General features: G+C 39.5%; 1 protein-coding gene across 2 annotated transcripts in view; it reads left to right on the forward strand.

Annotated features, from left to right (window-relative positions):
• The window catches only part of ZFAT (zinc finger and AT-hook domain containing), a 317,464-nt gene that overhangs the window by 144,765 nt on the left and 151,728 nt on the right, over positions 1–20,971 (forward strand). For both annotated transcript variants that reach the window (XM_069081280.1, XM_069081281.1), the window contains exons 4-6: positions 9,629–9,817; positions 14,262–14,412; positions 19,040–20,502. In XM_069081280.1, the coding sequence (XP_068937381.1) occupies positions 9,629–9,817; positions 14,262–14,412; positions 19,040–20,502 (1,803 nt within the window). The remainder of the gene's footprint in view (positions 1–9,628; positions 9,818–14,261; positions 14,413–19,039; positions 20,503–20,971) is intronic.

A 20,971-nucleotide genomic window follows, 5' to 3' on the forward strand; every position in this document is an offset into this window, starting at 1 on the left:
TTTTGAGTATGCGCCATGAACCGCTGAGAAGAAAGTATATTCCTTTTTATCCCCATTCAGTTTTCTCCAGAGATCTATCATACCTATCCTCTCTAAAATCCTGTTCACCTCCTTAACTTCTTTCTTGTTTATTTTGAGGTTGGATTTATCAAGTTCAGAGAGGGGGAGATTAAGGTCTCCCACTAGTATAGTTTTGCTATCTATTTCTTCCTCTAATTCCTTTAGCTTCACCTCTAGGAATTTGGAAGCTACACCACTTGGTGCATATATGTTAAGTAGTGATATTGCTTCATTCTCGATGGTGCCTTTTAACAGGATATAGTTTCCTTCTTTATCTCTTTTAATTAGGTCAATTTTTGCATTTGCTTTATCTGAGATAAGGATTGCTACCCCTGCTTTTTTTACTTTAGCTGAGGCATGATATATTTTACTCCAACCTTTTACCTTTACCTTGTGTGTATCCCTCTGTTTCAGATGTGTTTCTTGTAAACAGCATATTGTAGGATTATGATTTCTAATCCATTCTGCTATCCGTCTCCGTTTTATAGGAGAGTTCATTCCATTCACATTTACAGTTATGATTGTTATCTGTTTCTTTCCCCTTATCCTATTCCTGCCCCTGTTAATGTTCATATTTTTCCTCCCTTCTCCCTTCCCCCCCTTAATAGTTTTCCTTTTGACCACCGCCTCCCTCAGTGTTCCCTTTTCGGCCCCCCTCCCTTTTCCTCCCCTTTTCCCCTTACTACTTCCCTCTCTACAAACCACTCCCACCCCCTTTTGTAACCCTTTCCCCCTCCTACTACCTGTAGGATATTGTTATACTTAATGAGGTATGCTATTTTTTCTTCGCATCAAGAATGACAGGAACAGATCTCATGCGAAGCTCCTCTCCCTCCCCTCTTTCCCTCTAAAATGATGTGTGTTCTCCTTGTTTACCTTTCTAAATCACTGTTGCTTCTCGTAATTGGAGGTTGAATTTTCCATTGAGTTCTGGCTTTTTTATCAAGAAGGTCTGGAACTCTGTTATATCATTGAATGACCATCTCTTTGCCTGGAAGAATGTGCTCAGTCTCACTGGGTATGTGATCCTTGGTGGTAATCCAAGCTGTTTTGCCTTCCTGAAAATTGTATTCCACTGCCTCCGATCTTTCATTGTGGAGGCTGACAAATTCTGTGCAATCCTCACTGTGGAGCCTCGATATCTGAATTGTTTGTTTCTGGCCGCTTGAAGTATTTTCTCTTTTATCTGGTAGTTCTGGAGTTTGGCCACAACATTTTGAGGATTTTTCAGTTTGGGATCTCTTACAGCAGGCGTCCGGTGGATTCTGTCGATTTCTATTTTCCCCTCAGGTTCAAGTATCTCAGGGCAGTTTTCCTTAACGAGCTCTTGGAGAATGTTGTCCAGGCTCATTTTTTCATCATAATTTTCTGGTAGTCCTATGATTCTCAGATTATCTCTCCTGGATCTGTTTTCCAGGTCAGTTATTTTTTCTTTGAAGTATTTTACCTCTTTTTCTAATTTTTCATTTTTGTTGTTTTGCTTGGCTACTTCTTGGTTCCTCATAGAGTTATTTGTTTCCATATGTTTAATTCTGGTTTTTAGCAAATCATTTTCCTTGGTTAATTTTTGAAGCTCCTTTTCTATATCATACACTTTTCTTTTTAGAGAGATGTTTTCCTCACTATAATGCTTTTTGAATTCTGCTATTTTTGTTTTGAGAGAATTATTCATTTTCTCTTCTATCTCTCTCATTTTGCTTTCAAAGTTCCTTTTGATCTCATCTAGGAGAGCCTTCTGTGCTTGGGATCCATTCCCTGTTGAAGTTTTAGCTGTGGGTGTGGAGTCCACATTGTCTCCCTCTGAGGTTGGTTCCTCCCTCTGAGGATAGTAGGACTCTAGAGTCTTTGTCTTTGTAGTCTGCTTTCTACCCATTTTGAGGCAGGGTCCTAACCACGCCTTTCCTCTAGGATCCCAAGCCTTTACTGTAGAGGGTTTTGCCCTGGACAATAGTTACTATATTTTCAGGGTCAGAAGGGGGGTTTGGAGCAAGTGGGGTTCACTCTGTCATCCTCGTCTTTGGAGGTCCTGAAAGGGGCTTTTTAAAAAAAGATTTCTGTGCTATGATGTGGTAGCCCCAGGAGTGTTTGCTGTCCAGTATAGGGACCCCTGTCTTTGCTTCTTACCTTGCTCTTTCCAGTCCCAGCCCTTGGTGATAGGCCTGGTAGTGGACCTTGTGGTTGGTGGGAAGACTTGCCCTCGGAGTTGATCAGGCCCCTTCCTGGCCCGCGTCCACCGACGCGCCTACCTGGCCTGCGACTGCAGTGTTGCAGCGCTGCTGCCGCCACGCCGGCACCGTTGTCGCCGCCAACGCCTGGTTTTTTACTTTTGAGGAAACTGTTATTTCCACTTAAAGTCCATATTGAAAGAATATAAGAGGATAGACAGCTATTCTTTATTCTGGGGACATTATGGACTCAGGAGTGTGTATCTGTGTGTGTGTGTGTGTGTGTGTGTCTGTGTGTGTGTTTGTTTTCCCCCCTTGAAAAAAGAGGGAGGAAAGAGGAGGTGGGGGTAGGGGTGAAGAGAGAAGAAGAGAGAGAAAAAAGAGAGTGACTCAGTCATTAGAAAAAAATGGGAAAGAATAGGCAGAAATGTAACAGTGTGTCCATTTTAAGGAAATCTCATAGGAATACAATAAAACTATAAACAATCAAGGTAACAGACAAACTTACTAATGGAAACCCAATAAAGATTAATTTATTGACTATTGGGGTAAAAACTCTGCTATGGGATACTTTGATAGAGCCCAAGGCTTTGTCTAAACCAAAGGCAGGGAAGAGGGAAGGCTTGCTGGAGGCTTAGGAGATGGCCTTTGTAGACTCTTTCTCCCTCACATCGCTAAAGAATTTCTAATTATATGGGAAGAAGGCCCTCTAGCTGTTATATCAGTGGTAAGACACTATAAATAAATGGCACCTTCCTAGCTGTTTTAGGCCCCTGGGACAACACCATTCAACATGGTGACTAGTTCTTGTCTAGATGTCCAAACCTAAATATGGTAGGGAAAGAAAAATATAGAAAGCAGTAGTGACACATGAAAATTTATGGGCAGTATTGTCACATCTTCCTAAAGATGATATGATGCAGCTATTACTATGTTTCTGTGCTTGTACTCCAACTCCAGAAGATAGTCTTTCCCCAGGATATAAGGTCATTGAAGATAAATTAATGTGTTTCTTGCTCCATTACTACACCTGTATGTCAGCAGATACACAGAGACTGATATAGCATAATATTTAATATTTGAAAGCATCATAAAAGTAGATAATAATTACACCTGAGTTTTTAAAAGAACAAATTTGAAATGAACATTATCAATAATAGTCTCAAAGGCTGTGACCAGCCAGATGTGAAAAGGACACAAACTTTCTTGTGGACACCCAGTTGGACAGTGTCTTTTGGGAACCATAGATTCCATCTCATCTCCCTGGAACGGGACTTTTTCTTTACTATCATAGTCATGATATAGCAGAGTTTAAGAGAATTATACAGCAGCTGAAGCATAGCTTAATACATCTTTACATCTTTTCAGGCAAAACAAATGAACCGAAAAACACATCTTCATCTCTCCACCAGGAACTGAAACAAATACACATACATAGTATTACACTTGGACATTATTATAATTATCCTTTCATAGACTAAAGTTTTATAGTATGCCAAGGCATGCAGCAGTTGATATTTTTATTTTCAATGAATTAATTCCTTAGGCCTTGCAGCAAACACTATGTATAAAAATCTCACCAGTACAAAAGGCAAAAAAAACTTTATTGGGGCTACTTTGCCACTCACAAGTGTATGTATGTGTGTGTGTATACACATACACATATATGGTGGGCGACAGCTGGGGAATCCACATACAATGCTTAGCATGGATTCTGTTTGCTGTGCAATGGGTTCAGTAAAATGGACAATCAAATGATCTCTGTGCTCAAAATACACAAAATCACAGGGGATGGATGCCTGGGAATCAAACTCCATAACACTGTTAGCATATCTACAGGAGGTAACTTCACAGTCATTTAGTGGCATTTGCATAAGTGGCCAATTTCATACTGTCACATGCGTGCACCCCACCAAATGGTCACTATTCACATATCTTGACCTTCCGCCATGTTTTGCTTTTGCCTGCTTCTTCCCAGAGGTTTTAGATTCAGTTTTATACAGTTAATTGAAAACACTCATGTACACATTACAACACAACATAGTACTGTACACACTAAAAGTGTGCAAAAGTAAAAATAAATGTAAAAATGCAGTGAAAAATAAATGTAAATGTAAATAGTTGATGCAAGATCATTGTTAGGACCAAAAACCTGGAACAGAATTTTGGATCACCAGTGTTTTTGACACTCACTCCAATGACACATGTGTTCAGGCAGAATCTCACTAGTTGGGAGAAGTATTGCATGTTGATCTGTCTATGTGGAGACCCCCTACAAAGACTCCTCTCTACTAAAGCTATAAAGTTTTGTACTGACTGGATAATTTGATTCTCATTGCTTTTAGCCCTTTTAATAGCCACTGCCAGGATATCAAGGTTTCTTTAGCCAGTTTGAATTTTTTCAAATGTTCTACTATTCTAGATGCATTTTAATGAGAAATCAAATTGACATTTAAAAAAATAGTGATTCCTTTCTCAAGATACAAATTTATGAGATTTGACTTCACTCCATTGCCAAAAATGTAGTTCATTATTTCTCTTCCTCCTCCTCCTTTTTCCTCTTCCTCCTCTACTTCTTCCTCTTCCTCTTTTTCTCTTCCTCCTCCTTCTTCTCCTTCCTTTTTCCTGTTCAGTAAAAAGCATGAAATTTGCAGCTTTGAGAAGTAACCCTAGAAGTGAAACCAGACTTGCAAATGGTAAAAAAAAAAAATATGGCAGTATGTTACATTTACACATTTCTGGGACAAAGTTATTTTGTGTTCCTAGTTGCTATGACAATGACTACCAAGAGAGTGATACAATATTACCAAGCGATACATTGTTTCATGGTGAAGCTTTTACAGGGACAGAAGCTCACCCCATACTGAGAAGGCAGGAGAGTCAGGGAGGGCAAGCAGTAATCAAGGAGATACTTGAGGATTTCATTCGACAGGAGATTACTGATATTTTGAGCAGATTCACCTAAAGGATGGGAGAATCCTTAGTGTCTTGGATGGTAAGGATCAGTGATGAAGGAGCTGCTGGAGTAGTGATAGATAGAGTGGACTGCTTGAAATTTATAAGTAGTTGCCAGAATCCTTTGTCCAGCAAGCTTTTAGAGACTTTCATTTGGCAGGAGGTAACACTATGACCAATCTGTTAGCTTTAGCTGCTGCTGGATGCAGTAGAATATAGCCCACTGATTCTGTGTGGCCTAGTGGAGACACACCACATATCATGAAATCCCTTTAGTGGTTCCTCTTAGAAATATCATGGTGGAGACAGCTTCTCCTGGTTATAAGGCCCTACTTTTGACTCTACTATTTGGTGAAATAGGGTACCATCTTTCAGAAGTGCTGGATGGATTTCACAGCTAAGTGACTTAGGAAAAGGGGAAAATGATAAATTTCCTTGAGAGAGAAAAGTAAATAGTCAGTGGATTCAAATTCAGAATAGATTGCCAAGAAAAGAACTGTTTATTGCTCTATTGAGAGCAGGGGTTGATTTTAGAAAAATTGATGGTATTCTAAGTAATGAACTATACAAAATGTATCAAGAAAATGAGCTTGATGTTAAACAGAATAGAAAAGTGAGAACTTCCCCTACAGATGCTCCTGAACCATTGTATCCAAGTTTATCACACCTTCAGGGGGACTCAGATTAAAGAAAGTGGTGGGATAAATGGACGTGGTCAATATGCTGAACTTGTGCCAGTGTATTAAGTCATTGGATTTGGAGTGAGGAGGACAGTGTCATATATTCTCCTGTGAATGAGGTTATGATAGTGAGTCCATGGACTCTAGAAGCACGGCTGACCTTATTTTTGTCTCCTTTTGACTTTTTATCTGTTAAACTTGTTTGCAAGATTTGTTTCCTGCAGGCTCTGTACCCTGCACCTGCATATGCCTGATTGCTTAAGCCAGATGCCACCCCCTGTCCATGACTGTGATGTGCCACCTCTGGACCTGGCGTCAACTGATCTCCAGATGCCAGTTAAAGAACTGACCTTTCAAATGGGATCTCCTGGACCTGGTGTTGACCAAGTTCCAGATGGCAGCTAAAGAACTGACCTCTTGAATGGGACCTCTTGGGGCAGGGACAGCTTTATGTCTAATTTCAGCTTGGAGTAGCTTTGGAGAAGAGACCTTTGCCCTTTACCCCAAGATTTGGAGGCCCATTCATTTGAAGGGGGAAGGATGGGGCGCTTGTGCCTAAGCCCCCACCCTAAGCTATTATTTTATGTGCAAAGATTTTCTATTATCCCTGTTACATTGTTGCAAAGTTCTGTTGACTCCAGTTTTTCCTCCAGTTATCCCTAAACTCTCATTTATTGTTAAGGTATTTTTGCTGTGTAAGGGACATGAAAGATCTTGGGGCTGAATGTAATGAGAAAGGGAATTTGAAGACCTTCCCTTAATAGACCTGGGGGGAGTTTGAAGACCTCTCCTGCTTTGAAAGTAAATTCTGCCCCCTAATAGGCTTAATGTAATCACATGGAGCCAGTGATGGAGGGAACTTGCTGAAGGGTACAGCAGAAGCCACAGGAAGCTTCCCTGCTGTAAAAATAAACTCTGTCCTCTAATAGGCTGAATGTAGCCACATGGAGCCTGTGGTGGGAGGAGCTTTGCTGAAGGGAGGAAGAGCCCACAGGAAGCTGGTCGGAGCCAGAGAGATGGTGGGAGAGAGAGGGGGTTGAAGCAAAGAGATAGAGAGGTTCATGAGTAAATATTGATCTTGTATTGGTTTGTGGGTAGGCTGAAGGATACTGTGGCTCTCAGCATTATTATGGCTTCTGAATATCTTTGGTACTGTGATGGAATTGGCTTACTGGGTTGGGGATTCAGTTTTCTGGTGTCTGAATAAATGTTTTGCTTCTGTCTTCTATATGGAGAGTGTTATATTTTGTGATTGAGCACTATGCAGACATATTTATAGGGACTATTAATGTGTGAATATTGCATTTATGCTACATTTGGTGATGAGGATGGGATCACAAAATATTGGATCTCTATTTGGAGTCAGAAGGAATTTAGAAGAAATGGCTATCCGAGGATGGGAGGATTTGCCTTATTCCTCCCTAGCAAGAGAGTGTTCTAAAAGTACAAGATTCAGCGAAAACTGGGAACTGAGGTTGCAGAAGGGAGAACTAGAGATTCTGAAATGTGTTTCTAAAGAACGTCAATAAAACCAGGAAGAAAATTGGAGGCAGTATGTAGGAAGGGCTGGATTTTACTAACATGTTACTGTATTATGTATAAGAGCAGAGATAAGCTGTTACAAGAAAAAACTCAAATGGAAAGAGAGTTGACTGTGTTGTAGCATTTGGTCTCTCCTTTAGAAAAGCAACCTGGAGAGTCTCATGTGGTAGAAGAGAGGCCTGCTGTGAATTTGGCTTAGAAAAATAACAGGAGGAAACTTCATACAGTTTTGGTAGACGCTGAGCCTAGTTGCCATGACACTGACTGCCAGGAGAGTGCATGAGTACACAGTGCTACAATGTTACATGACTCTACTTTTACAAGGGCAAGCACCCCATCTTTCCCCCCTCCAGTGAATGGGGCTCAAAGTCTCGTGGTAATGGGTGCAGATCTCTTCTCCATAGTTATTTCCAGATGAAATTGGATGCAAAGCTGTCCCTGCTCCAAGAGGTCCCATTTGAGAGGTCAGTTCTTTACCTGGCATCCAGAACATGGTGATGCCAGGTCCAGGAGGTCCCATTCAAAAGGTCAGTTCCTTAGCTGGCATCTGGAGCTAGATCCACGCCAGGTCCATGAATGGCACATCACAGTCATGGACAGGGGGTGGCATCTGGCTTAAGTGATAAGGCATCTGTACGTGGAAGTTACTAAGCCTGCAGGAAACAAGTATTGCAAACAAGTTTAACGGACAAAACCCCAAAAAGAAACAAATATAGAGTCAGTCGTGCTTCTGGAGTACATGAACTCACTATCATAGTCTCATTCATGGTAGAATATATGAGTTAAGGGTACAACTTGATAATGGTCTTCTCTTGAATAAACAACAGCTATGGTATTGTCTTTCCCATGTGCTATAATCTCCACAGCCTTTGGAATATCATCTGGCTTCCACTTTACCCATACTTCAGCTCCCAATTTTATTCTATTAGTAGAACCAAACCCTTCAGTTCCTCTGATAGTTATTTCAGAGGGAGGGACAATTTTCACAAGGGGTATTGTTTCACAAGGAATAGTAATCACTTGAACTATTCTATCATTTTTACAAAACTGTATGGGTTCTTCACCCAAATTTTGCAATGTTGCAATAATTTCCCCTTGATAATTAGAATCTATTATTCTAGCTAATTGTAATGGGAATGTAAATTTTTAAGATCTTACCTGCCCCTAGGCTAAAGTGCACCTGGAGCCTGGGGTGGGAGCCTTGTTTTTCAGTAGATACTTTTTGATTGGCCAGTGAGTCAATAGCCCTGATGTGTACCTTTGTTTTGGGTCTCACTTTGAGAAGTGTTCTGTGATTTGATATGGATTCTGGGAAGCCGTTGTCCAGAGCCTCCCCTGGCTTTGAAAAACCCAGATGTTGAAACCCAGATGTTGATTTGGTATGGATGTAATGGCTGGACAGTTTGGAAAGCTGTCTATTTGATCTGTCTCTGTCTTGATAATTCTGCCTGTATACTTTGAAATTTGGGGTGCTGACCTTTTTCCCTTGAATGAGGTAAACGATATATGTTTGACTGATTAAAGTAAGCTTGTTAACCCATTTTGAGTTGCTTTCCTTTAACAAAGCAGATCTAAGAACCTGTGTTGGCAGCAAACCCTGAGGAGGCTTGGGGTGCTTGCTGCTACACTAATATATGTATTCCTTGAGCTGATGAACCTGACTTAGGTAATATCCTCCCAAAATGATTGTTAGGGATTCTCATACATATCCAGTAGAGATGTTTCTTATTTCTTTTCTGTCCAACCAAAAGTCCTATAAACAGTATAAATCATATCCTGCTGTTCTTGGATATGGTACTAGGACATCTTGCGTCACAGTCCAGTAGTCAATATTTGGGATCTTATGTGTCTGCTGTTTTTTAATTTGCAGATTTGGGATCTTCATTGTGGCTAGAGGTGTACTTCCTCCCAATGGTCTGTTATTCAAATTATGTAAAGCAATAGACAAATCATCTTTCACAGAATCTAGGAACAAGGGAGTTTAGCAGATACATTTGTGTGTGTGTGTGCATATATACTTATATGTATATTTATGTCTTTTGTTTTTTATATCCCTGAAATTTCCCTCAATGTCTCTTCCCCTTCCCCTTCCAGAGAATCATAATTTGGTGTATATGTGACTCTTTACAGTTAAAAAAAATGGAGGCAATGAGTTACTGTCATTGGTACAAAAGTATTTACATAGATTAATGGATAATTTACAAATCTTTGGTCTTTTTTCCCTAGGGAATGATTCTGAAGTTGAACTTGACAGGAAGGAGAAAGAGGATGAGCGAGAAAAGGCTCCTAAAAGATCACGGACTCAGAAAGCAGAAAAAGTTCAAAAAATCTCATCAGGAAAGGAGACAGTACAGTTTTCAGGAGCAAAAAAGCCCATTATAAGTGTGGTTTTGACAGCGCATGAAGCCATTCCAGGTAACTGTGACAAAGGGTCAGTAGTAAAACTAGAATCTTTAGCAATGAGTACAACTGACATCGTGTTTTATAATGTGCTCACTGTCCAGTGTAGTGAGGTTGCTGGGTAATTTTCTTTTTAACCAATTTTTCTCTGCTGGCAGATGGTTCTTTTTTTCTCTGACTTCTTCAAGTGATTTCTGTCACTTCTAAAAGGTGATGAGTCCATTCAGCAGATGCAGTTTGCTCTGTTGTTTTCTTGTGATTTTCTTTTTAGGAGCTTCTTCTTAAGCTCATTATCCTTTTATCTGACCTCTATATTTTTAATAGAGATTCATCAGGTTCTTATATCCTGTGAACTTTTTATCCCTCCTTCTGTTCTCATAAAATGAAAACCTGCTGGAAAAAATATTCATTCCATTATTTAAAAGGTCTTTTCCAAGAAGAGATTTTTAGTCAGAAAATTATTTCTGGTAGTTTACATCTAAAAAAAAATAGACATTTTTCTAACCAGCAAGGGGGAATTTGATTAAACAGAACAAGAAATAAAGAATATCACTTTAAGTACAGTGTCCCGTCCAGCGGGACCAAGTTATTCGTGGGGTCGAGGAGGACCCAGCCTGCAAAGGAATGGGTGGGAAAGAAAGAGAGAGTGAGACCAAGCGAGTTTTTGTCAAGGTCTGATTTTATTATGCTAAAGCAAAACATATATACTCTTGGGGGATGAGGAAGTAGAGAAAGGGGGGAGGGAAGGGGGTTTCCATGGGTAACAACCGAAACTTCTATGGTTGTAGTAACTGATCCCCAGTTGTAGCAACCAAAACTTCTGCCGTTAGAACATCAGGTACATTTCGCGGTCGGCCGATTCTCAGGACAGGGTATTCGGGGGTGTGGCTTTCTTACGGGGGGAAGGGTACTTGGCCCTAAGGCCTTCGCTCCCAACAGTACAGCTGCTGCTTTATAAAATTCTGTTTTTAGTGTTGATGATAGTAACTCATCATTTACAGTGAAAAAAAAAACACCTTGAAATTTTAGGGCTGAGGTAGTAGCCTAGCCTCTGAAGAGCACCTCATGTAAGAAGAGCTCACATTTATATAGAAGCTTCATTTTCATATTTCTGTAGGAGGTTTATAAAATACTTTCCTTAGAGCAGTCTAGGTAGTAGAAGTATTGATACATCCATTTTTTTTACCCATCAATAAACTGAGCATCTAAGAGGTTAAGTGATTTGTCCTCTGTGATGTAGCCAACTCAGCTCTTCTCATTCCAAGATCATCAGTCCTATGATTATACCACATTAGAATTAAATCACTTGAAAAGGAATTTAGTTGTGTTAGCTAACCTGTATTGCCACATTTCCTAGTGGTATCATTCCAGAAATTGAAAATTCTAGACAGTTTTACTGTTTTCCTCATCCATTGTGGTGATTTCTTTTGGAAATTAGGAGACCTGTATAAAAGAGTCAGACTGGCCAGGGATGCTAAAATCAAGATGCTTTTATTTGCTACCTTTTAATGCTTTTAAGGGAAGACTTTAAGCCTAAGAAGATGCCCCCAGGGATAGGAGCAGAGTGAAAAGACAGGGGTAGGAAGGGAAGGATATAATCTTAGCAGCCACTGAGCCTCAGATGTTAGGAGTCTCTAGGTCATGGAACCATAAAGTAGGGATGCTTTAATGATTCTGCTGTGTAGAGAGTGTTCCTTGACTTTGGCACATCCAGCATCAGCTTTCTATCCCTCATAGAGAAAGTATGGTAGATGGATGGGGTCCATCTCCTCCACTAGGGTGCTATGCTAATCTAACACTCTGGGACTAGGAACTGATTCCTCACTCAAGCATGGACCATTCACAAACCTTAGATCATTCAGCCAACTACATGCCGACTATGTGGAAAGCTTGTTAGAGTACTGAAATAGCCCTTGTTCTCAAGGAACTTAATGGTCTTTGGGGAGAGGCAGCATGAATAGAAATTATTATAAACCCAATAAATTTATGCAAATTAAATAAAAAAATATTGCAAGTCAATAGTGGAGAAGACAGTAGCAGCTAGGGGAGCTGGAAGAACCTCATGTAAGATATGCCAGTAGATTTAAATAGCAAAGGAAATTAGAGATCTCAAGAAGCAGAAATGAAGAGAGCATGTGTTCTAGGCATGGGGAACAAACAACCTGACCAAATGCGCAGAGGCAGGAGGGTAAAGTGTCATGTGTGTAAGGATGCTCTAGAAGACTTTTTTCCCCCCTCTGAACCAAAGATTCTGTGAAGGGGGGTGAGGACAATGCAGGAAATCTAGTTTGGGCCAGGGTTGTGAGGGGCTTTAAATGTCAAACAGAAGTCTCTATCCGATCCTAGATGTGATAGCCACTGGAGTTTATTGTCAAAGGAGTTGCATGGCTAGAAGCATGCTTTAGGACTATTACCTTGGCAGCCATATGGAGGATGGGTTAGAGAGAGGAGAGATTTAGGCAGGGAGATGAGGAAGAAGCTATTATAATAGTCTAGAGGAGAGGACATGAGAGTTTGCATTGGGATGGTATCCCTTTGAGAGATGTTGTGGAAGGAGGATGATGTGATTTTGGCCATGATTCGATGGTGAGGGTGATGGAGGAGTAGAGGATGACACCAGGGTTGTTTGTGCACTTGGGTAGCTGGAAGGATGGAAATGCTTTAGAAAGAAATAGGGCTGTCAGCAAGTAAAGTGCATCTTGAGGGAAACATGATGAGTTCTCCATTGGATTTACTGAGTTTGAGATGCCTTTAGGACATTCAGTTAGAATTGTCTAATGGGCAGGATCTATGTGACATCTGCATGTATTTGATAATATTAGAAACCATGGGAACTGATGAGGTCATCAAGAATGTACAGAAAGAAAAGGACATAGCCTTAAGGAACATAAGGGAAGCTTAGGGCCATCAAATTATAGGGAGAGCAACAAAAAAGTGAGTGGGATCAATTTTTATAGGGAGAGGTGGAATATCAATCAAGTCCATCTGTTTGATTTTCAATTTCTGATTTCACAAGTAGGGAAATACCAATTAGCAAGATTTCATGAATCTTGAAGGCATCTAGGGCTTGGATTTAAGAAAACCTGAGTTCAAATCTGACCTCAGGAATTTGCTAGACTGTGAGATCCTCGGCAAGTCATTTAATCTCTCTTTGCCTCCATTTCCTTAACTCTAAAATGAGGATAGTAATAGTATCTGCCTCCCTCAGTTGTTGCAAAAGCTCAAATGAGCAAATATTTGTACAATGCCTAAGCCAGTACTTGGCACATAGTAGGTACTTAATAAATGTATGTTTCCTTCCCTCCCTCTCTTCCACTGTTTAGTCCTTCTCTCTGTGCCTTCTTCCTTCCTTTAAAGGTTCTAAGGATAGATGATATTGGAAAAGGGAAAGTGTGCTAGTCCAGAGGAAGGGGTTGTATAGATAATTTATTGCAATAAAGTCAAGGTCCAGAAAATAAGGGAAAATTTTAGTATCACTGCATCTTTTTGTAAATATCTAATAAGAAAGCAATTCCATAGTTTTATTAATAATCAGTAGTATTTCTTTGAGTTTTTTCCTTTTCTCCTAACCTTTGATTTTATTATTGTCCAGAACTCCCTGTGAGAAAGTGCCCTCCATTCACATAGGTTTGCACTGATTCTGACACTTGTAACCCTACAGAATCGCTTGGGGAACTGGGAGTTGAAGTGCCTTGCCCATGACTTAAACCCGGGCTTTTTGACTGGGACTCTCTTGGTATCTGCTGTACTGTCCTACTTTTAATGACCTTGATTTTTTTTTGTCAGTGATTTGGGAGTGAATGTGGAGTAGGTGTGATCAGTAAATTATTTTCTTTGCTAGGTTTGTGATCATCAGTTTCAAGACTCTCCTTTTATGGAATAAATTTATCTTTGTATGTTTTGTTTGTGCCCATAATTGTAAAAGATCATTACATGTCGAAATGAAAAAATCACGATGAACTTGGAATCTTATAGGATATCATCAGTTAGTTTAACCCCGTTATTTTAAAGATGAGGACACTGAACCCCAGAAGGTAAATTGAATTGTTCAAGGTTGCATGTAGTTAGTGGCAAGATAGTATACGAACCTAGGTTTCCTGATACTCATGTCAATGTAAGTTTTTATTTATAAAACCTCAGAGAAGCCATATTAGTGGATTTTTTGTTGTTGATATTCTTAAAATAGGGGAAATGATAGCACTTTATTCAAATTGTAGAGTTAAACTTTTGGGAAATAGTCAAAAATCTCTTTTTTTTTTTTTTGCAAATAAACACTATTATGTGAGCTGAATGGAATTTCATGGCCTGATGGAGGATCACATTGTAAAGAAATTTACTCCTATGTAATAATTTACTCTTTAATAGTAAAATTCCTGCAAAAGAGTTTGCAGTATGTGTGATCGAAGTTCATTTGTTATACAGTTTTGACAAGTGATAACTGTTTGTTCCTCAATATTAGGTGCTACTAAGATTGTCCCAGTTGAAGCAGGGCCCCCAGAAACAGAAGTAGCCAATAGCAAGGCCACCATCCCTGATCTATCCCACCGGAGAGGGTACCAGGAATATGCCATTCAACAAACACCATATGAGCAGCCAATGAAATCAAGCAGGTAATGCTGAGTGCCTAGATTTATGTGAATTGACGGTAAAGACTAAACACTGACTAGTGTCCTTTGTAGGGAAGAAGGACTATTAAATTAATTATTGAGCATTCTGTTTACAAACCTTTACAAAGCATGATCATATGCTAAATGTGACTTTATGCTTTAGTTGTCAACAAATGAGTATGTTAGCTGAACTTTAGTCCATGTTGTTAAATGCAAACATATGCTTAAAATTCTAAGGCATTATCATTTACTTATGAGCACTAATCACTAATGAATTTGAAGCATATTACTTAAAACAAACATGATTTAACCGTAATAAAATAAATATAAGCAAGGCCCTAATTAGTGAAGATTCTGGTTATTCTTCCTTGTAGTAGACATTAATTGGTGTTCATTCTTTAGCTGTGACATTCACCCCCTAAAGTAGACTTCAAAAATCAGCTCACCTAGGTTCTGAAAGCATTTTTTGACCAGATGAAAGAAAAAAAAAATGAAAACAATATTCACACTGGTGCTTTCTTGAATCTTGTGGGATGTTCCATTAATTAGTATCATTAGTACCGTGTGCCATTAAGTAGGAACATCTTGTTTCATATGGACTAATAATAAATGCTTATCAACTTTGGCAAATCTTTAATGAGATTGAACCAGCTATTATTCAATATTGTTCATTTGAAAATGAGAGAGTACTTCTCAGGCAATAATTTAATAAGTTCACAGTACCCTCAAGTCAGTAGGTGAGGGACTTTATAATTTATACATTGTGTTTCATATCCTCTTTCTTATTACAGAACTATAACTCATCTTGTGATGGTACAAAAAGCAAGTTTAGATAATTTAGCATAACCATCATCTTCCTTGCTTTTAGCAAGAAAACATGGCATGCCTCTGCACTGAGGGCTTTACTAAGCATTCATGTAATTATAGAGAAAATCAGAACAAAGATTCTCCTAAGACCATTTGGATTTCATGTTGGGGAGGAAATGTTATAATTTGTTTATTTATTAAATAACAAATCCAAGTTTTCTTCCTTTGGTGTTCTTACTCTATGTGCCAAAAAGACTACTGCCTCCTGGTTATCTTTGTTCATTTGAGGGAGATAAAAATTATTTTTTGTAAATTAGCCTTGGGTTTAGTATCTAGGCATACTGATAACTTTAACTCAGATTTGAATATTTTAATTACATCATTTGAATGTTACCCTCTGGTATTTATTGAGCATGATGCATTTAAATATTTTAAATTTAAATATAAGACAACTTGTTTTGATCAAACATGGTTGTGTGATCCTTTCAAAAATATATAGTTCAAAATTAAAGTTGATACAGCTTATTGTAAACACTAGCAATTAAATTAATAGCAATGCTTGTTAGTATCTGCTTCACCATTATTTAAGTTCCTAGAGGAACTACAAACACCAATAGGAGTGAGTGAAAGGAGAGTGAGTGTGCCGCTATTACTTAGGTGTTTTCATTTTCTCATTCTGCCACTTGAATGTAATGGAAAGATGTGTTCATCACTGCTGTTATTTAGTAAATCTAAGTAGCTGATGTAAGAACTAGCGCCAGGTGTGGAACTGGACAGTAGTTTCCATGGAGAAATTGTATTCATAAATCCCAGGACTGTGTGTGTGTGTGTGTGTGTGTGTGTAATACACAGCTGGGTGTGATACGGGAAGAGGTTGTTTGTTGCACAGCACTTCTTTCAGGGTGAACTCATTCAGATATTGCAATTGCCACAGTTGTTATCATCTTTAAAAACAGGTAACAATAGACAACTGAATTTCCTGAGCTGTTGAAGGGGAGTAGTATGTTGAAAATGAGATATATTAATTTATCCCATTAACAAAAGTATATTAAACAGACACGTCTGAGTCTTGGCTGTCTTTTTTAAAAAATTATTTTTTATTTTTTGTCCTTTTGGAGGAGGTAAGGCAAGGCAGTTTGGGTTAAGTGATTTTCCCAAGGTCACACAGCTAGTAATTGTTAAGTGTTTGAGGCAGGATTTGAACTAAAGTCCTCCTGATTCTAGGACTGGTGTTCTATTCATTGTACCACCTAGCTGCCCCAAGTCTTGGCTATCCTTAAAAAAAAAAAAACTTCACTAACCCCTCCCTGGCTCAGCCAGACTTTTGGAAAATGTTGTTGCCTCTTCTCTCAGTTAATCCTTCAACTTTTGCTGTCTCGTTTTTGACTTTGTTACTCAACTGAAACTGTTCTCTTCAGTTTCCAGTGATGCCTTCATTGCTGAATTTGAATGTGATGGTCTTTTCTCAGTCTTCAGCCTTCTTGAACTCTTTGCTATATTTGATGCTCTTGTCCACCTCTTCTTCATCAAAACTCTCTATCTTCTCTGGGTTTTCATAACTCTCTTCTCCCTTGGGTATCCATCTTCCTACATGAATAACCACTCATTTTCAGGCTTCTTTGCTGGTTCATCATCCATATCATGTTCCTCCTTGAGGTTATTTCCCAAAAAGCCCTGTCCTGGGTTATCTCTGCATTTGCTATCTCAGTGACTTCATAAGTTCCCATGGATTTAATTTTCAGTTAGACCCCCAAATCTAACTCCTGGCTCTCTTCTTTGACCTTTCATTACCAGTTGCTTAGTAGGTGTTTCAGACTAGAAGTCCTAGGAATTCAGCAAGTCCAAAATAGAACTCATTATGTTTTCCTCCAAATCCACCCCTTCTTCCAAATTTCCACTTTTGTTGAAGAAATCACAGTTGTTTGCTTCTTCCAGTTTTGTAATTTTGGCATTATCCTTGACTCTTCATTTTCCCTTACCCCACATATCTAATTATTTATACCTTGCCTATCTGACCCTTCCTTTGTGCTCATTACAGCTAGCACTTTAGTTCAGGCTTTTATCTCATCTCACCTAGAGTCTTTCAATGGTCACTTCATTGATTTTCCTGCCTCAAGGTTCTGTTCAATCCAAGTGATTTTCTTTAAAAGCAGATCTCATCATGTCTTTCTCCTACTCAGTCAATTCCTATGGTAACCTCTTACCTCTAAGATAAAATATAAACTTCTCTTGCCTTGAAAGCTCTTTATCACTTGGATCTCCCTAATCTATCATTCCAATTTCATCATACATTATTCCCCTTCCCATACTTTACAATCCAACCAAATTGGCTATATTTTTGTTTTTCACACATAGCACCTCACCCTCTGAAACCATGGTTTTTTACTGACTGTCCTTATGTCTAGGATGTGTTCCCTCCTCACTTCTTAATAGAATCTCTATTATCCTTTGAAAGACAGATAAAGCACTACTTTCTACATGAAGTCTATTCTTCGACCTCCTTTTATCCCCAGCTGTTAAAGACCTAATCACTTTGACTTAATTCCCTTGTGTTTATTTTGTAATTGATTTCAAAAATTGAAGTTTATTTTTAAGGATAGCCAAGACTTGGGGCAGCTAGGTGGTGCAGTGAATAGAACACCAGTCCTGGAATCAGGAGGACCTGAGTTCAAATCCTGCCTCAAACACTTAACAATTACTAGCTGTGTGACCTTGGGCAAATCACTTAATTTGTAATTGATTTGTTTATCTTGTATATATTTATAAATGCACATATTCTCTTTCCCAAGGAAATGCATTTAAGCTTCATGAGAGTAGGGATACTTCATTTCTTGAATTTGCATGCAAAACAACTTGTACTTATATGTGTAGAATGTACATTTTAGATGCTTAATAAATGCTTATTTCATTGGTTAATTGATTGAAACACATATTGGTAGCATGGTGTTACAGAGAAGTGTTGTCCTTACAGCCAGAATACTTGGCTTCAAATTTGGACACTGACAACTTGGATATCTCTTCTTTCAACTTCAGTTTCCTTACCTATGAAATGGGGATAATGTTTGCTTCACAGGATTGTGAGGGAAATGCTTTGTAAATCTTTTTTTTTTTTTAAAGCAATCAGGGTGAAGTAACTTGCTCAAGGCCAGTTATTTTTGGGTGTGGTGCTGAGTATGAGTATCTGAGCCCAGATTTGATCCAGGTCATCCCTACACTGGAGCCGGTGCTCTTACTCGCTGAGCCGCCTGGCCGCCCCTATTGCTTTGTAAATCTTAAAGTGCTATATTACCTTAAGTTACTATTACTATATATAATGCCCTATGCTAGGTGTGTGTGTGGGAAATAGAGATGAGTAGTACATGAAACCTGCCCTCAAGGAGCTTTCTAATAAGTTGAGGGCTATAAAATACAGAGAGTTACATATAGTGACATATTTGCATATGAAAAATATACAAGAGGAATATAGACTACTGTTATATCAGATGACCCAAATATCATTTCTAGCTGGAGTAATCAGGGAAGCATTAGTGGATTTCATTCACTCTACAAAAGTAGATAGCATTAAATGAGCAAAATAAAAATAGGATGGAATATATGAAATTCAGTTTTGAGATACATTATTAAATGGTAATAAGTAACAGACTGACAGTGATTGCAATGCATGACATTTACTGTATATTCATTTCATTTCTCATTAAATTCTCTTTCATGTGTCTAATATTTGGTTCATGAGAAGGGAATTTGACATTATCAGACTATGCACATGCTGTTTCGTTAAGCTCAACCCTCTAACCATAACTAAATCCTGATTTTTTTTTCCTAGGTTAGGTCCCACTCAGCTCAAAATTTTTACTTGTGAATACTGCAACAAAGTGTTCAAGTTTAAGCACTCCCTCCAGGCCCATTTGAGAATCCACACCAATGAAAAGCCTTATAAGTGTTCCCACTGTAGCTATGCCAGTGCCATCAAAGCCAACCTCAATGTCCACCTGCGGAAACACACAGGGGAGAAGTTCAGTTGTGATTATTGTGTGTTCACCTGCCTGAGCAAGGGCCACCTCAAAGTTCACATTGAGCGCGTCCACAAGAAGATTAAGCAGCATTGCCGCTTCTGTAAGAAGAAGTACTCAGATGTTAAAAACCTCATCAAGCACATCAGAGACACTCACGACCTGCAGGATAAGAAAGTGAAAGATGCTTTTGATGAGCTTCGCCTGATGACCCGTGAAGGCAAGAGACAGCTCCTCTATGACTGTCACATCTGTGAGCGTAAATTTAAGAATGAATTGGACCGGGACCGGCACATGCTGGTCCATGGGGATGAGTGGCCCTTTGCCTGTGAGCTCTGTGGCCACGGGGCCACCAAGTACCAGGCCCTCGAACTCCATGTCAGGAAACATCCCTTTGTGTATGTCTGTTCTGTCTGCCTGAAGAAGTTTGTTAGCTCCATACGGCTCCGCTCCCATATCAGAGAGGTGCATGTGAGCTTACAAGAGACTGTGGTTTTCAATGACTCCATCAATCAGAGTTTCTGTCTTCTAGAACCTGGTGGTGACATACAGCAAGAATCTGTTGGAGATCAGCTGCCTCCAGAGGGGGGTGAATATGTGTTGCAGGCTGTGGATCCACAAAAGGAAGCCACCAACCCCGGGGAAGCAAACCAGGAAAATGAAAGCAGGAACATCAGCCATGTAGAAATCCCTACCACTTCTTCCTTGGAGTTGGAGATCCCTCAGGGAGCAAATGTAACTGTGCCATCATGTGAACTGGCAACTGATGTAGCAACCTCCGAGTGCCATTCACACGAGGCTTCAGAGGATTTCCTGCTGAAAAATAATACCTCTACTCCTGCTGAGACTCAGGCACCTTCTAATAATGACCTGCAAGACCAGCCTGGAGACTCTGCTAATACTATTCAGGGTAAAGAAATGACACTACTGTTGCCCAGGGAAAAAAATTCTGAGCCAGATCAGGAGAATACTAGTAATGAGAGCCCTGTGACTGAAGGAGAAAACACAGTTACCGTTTCCCTTACTGAACTGGAAGCAAGAAAGTCCCCCATCCCAAACCCGGCCCCAGCCACAGAGCTGCTTCCTTTGGCCACCACCAGTGGTGATGCACATAGCAGTCCGCAGCCTGATTCTTGTACTACTTCATCTTCAGAGCATCAGACTAGAACCGCTGCGTTCATGCAGGTCTTGGACAGCTTACAAAAGAGACAGATGAATACCAGCATGTGTGAGAGGATCCGAAAGGTCTATGGGGATCTGGAGTGTGAATATTGTGGTAAGGAAAGGCACATTTAGTGGATAACAGTTTGGAGCTCTCATTTGGCTCTCTCTTCCAGTGCTTGCTGCGTGCCTCTGCATTTCTTTTGTGTCATCAAGGAACACTTTCTAAATGGACATTAATCTTTACCCTAGTAGTAGTCATTAATATTAAAAGCCATAAATTGATCCCTTTAATATATATGTTTGAAGAGAGTTTTTTTTTAAAGGTTTTATAAGGGTTGTAGTAAATAGCCCTAATGAATTCTATTTACTTGAGCAAGTATTTATGTAAAGGTTGCTTCCATAACTCCAGGATTACATGGATTTAATGAATTGGAAACAATTTGGCAGGTGGATAGAGGAAAAAGAGGCAAAGGAGACATTCCAGGCATGAGGACTAGCTTGAGTAAAGGCACTGAGTAATGAGAACACTGGGTATGTGTTCAGGGAGCAGAGAGCTGTCCAGTGTGGATGGAGCACAGAGT

Source organism: Petaurus breviceps, unplaced genomic scaffold (assembly GCF_028583685.1).
Source record: "Petaurus breviceps papuanus isolate PSGF00001 unplaced genomic scaffold, PetGlider_PUasm1.0 98, whole genome shotgun sequence".
In the NCBI taxonomy this organism is placed as follows: Eukaryota; Metazoa; Chordata; class Mammalia; order Diprotodontia; family Petauridae; genus Petaurus; species Petaurus breviceps.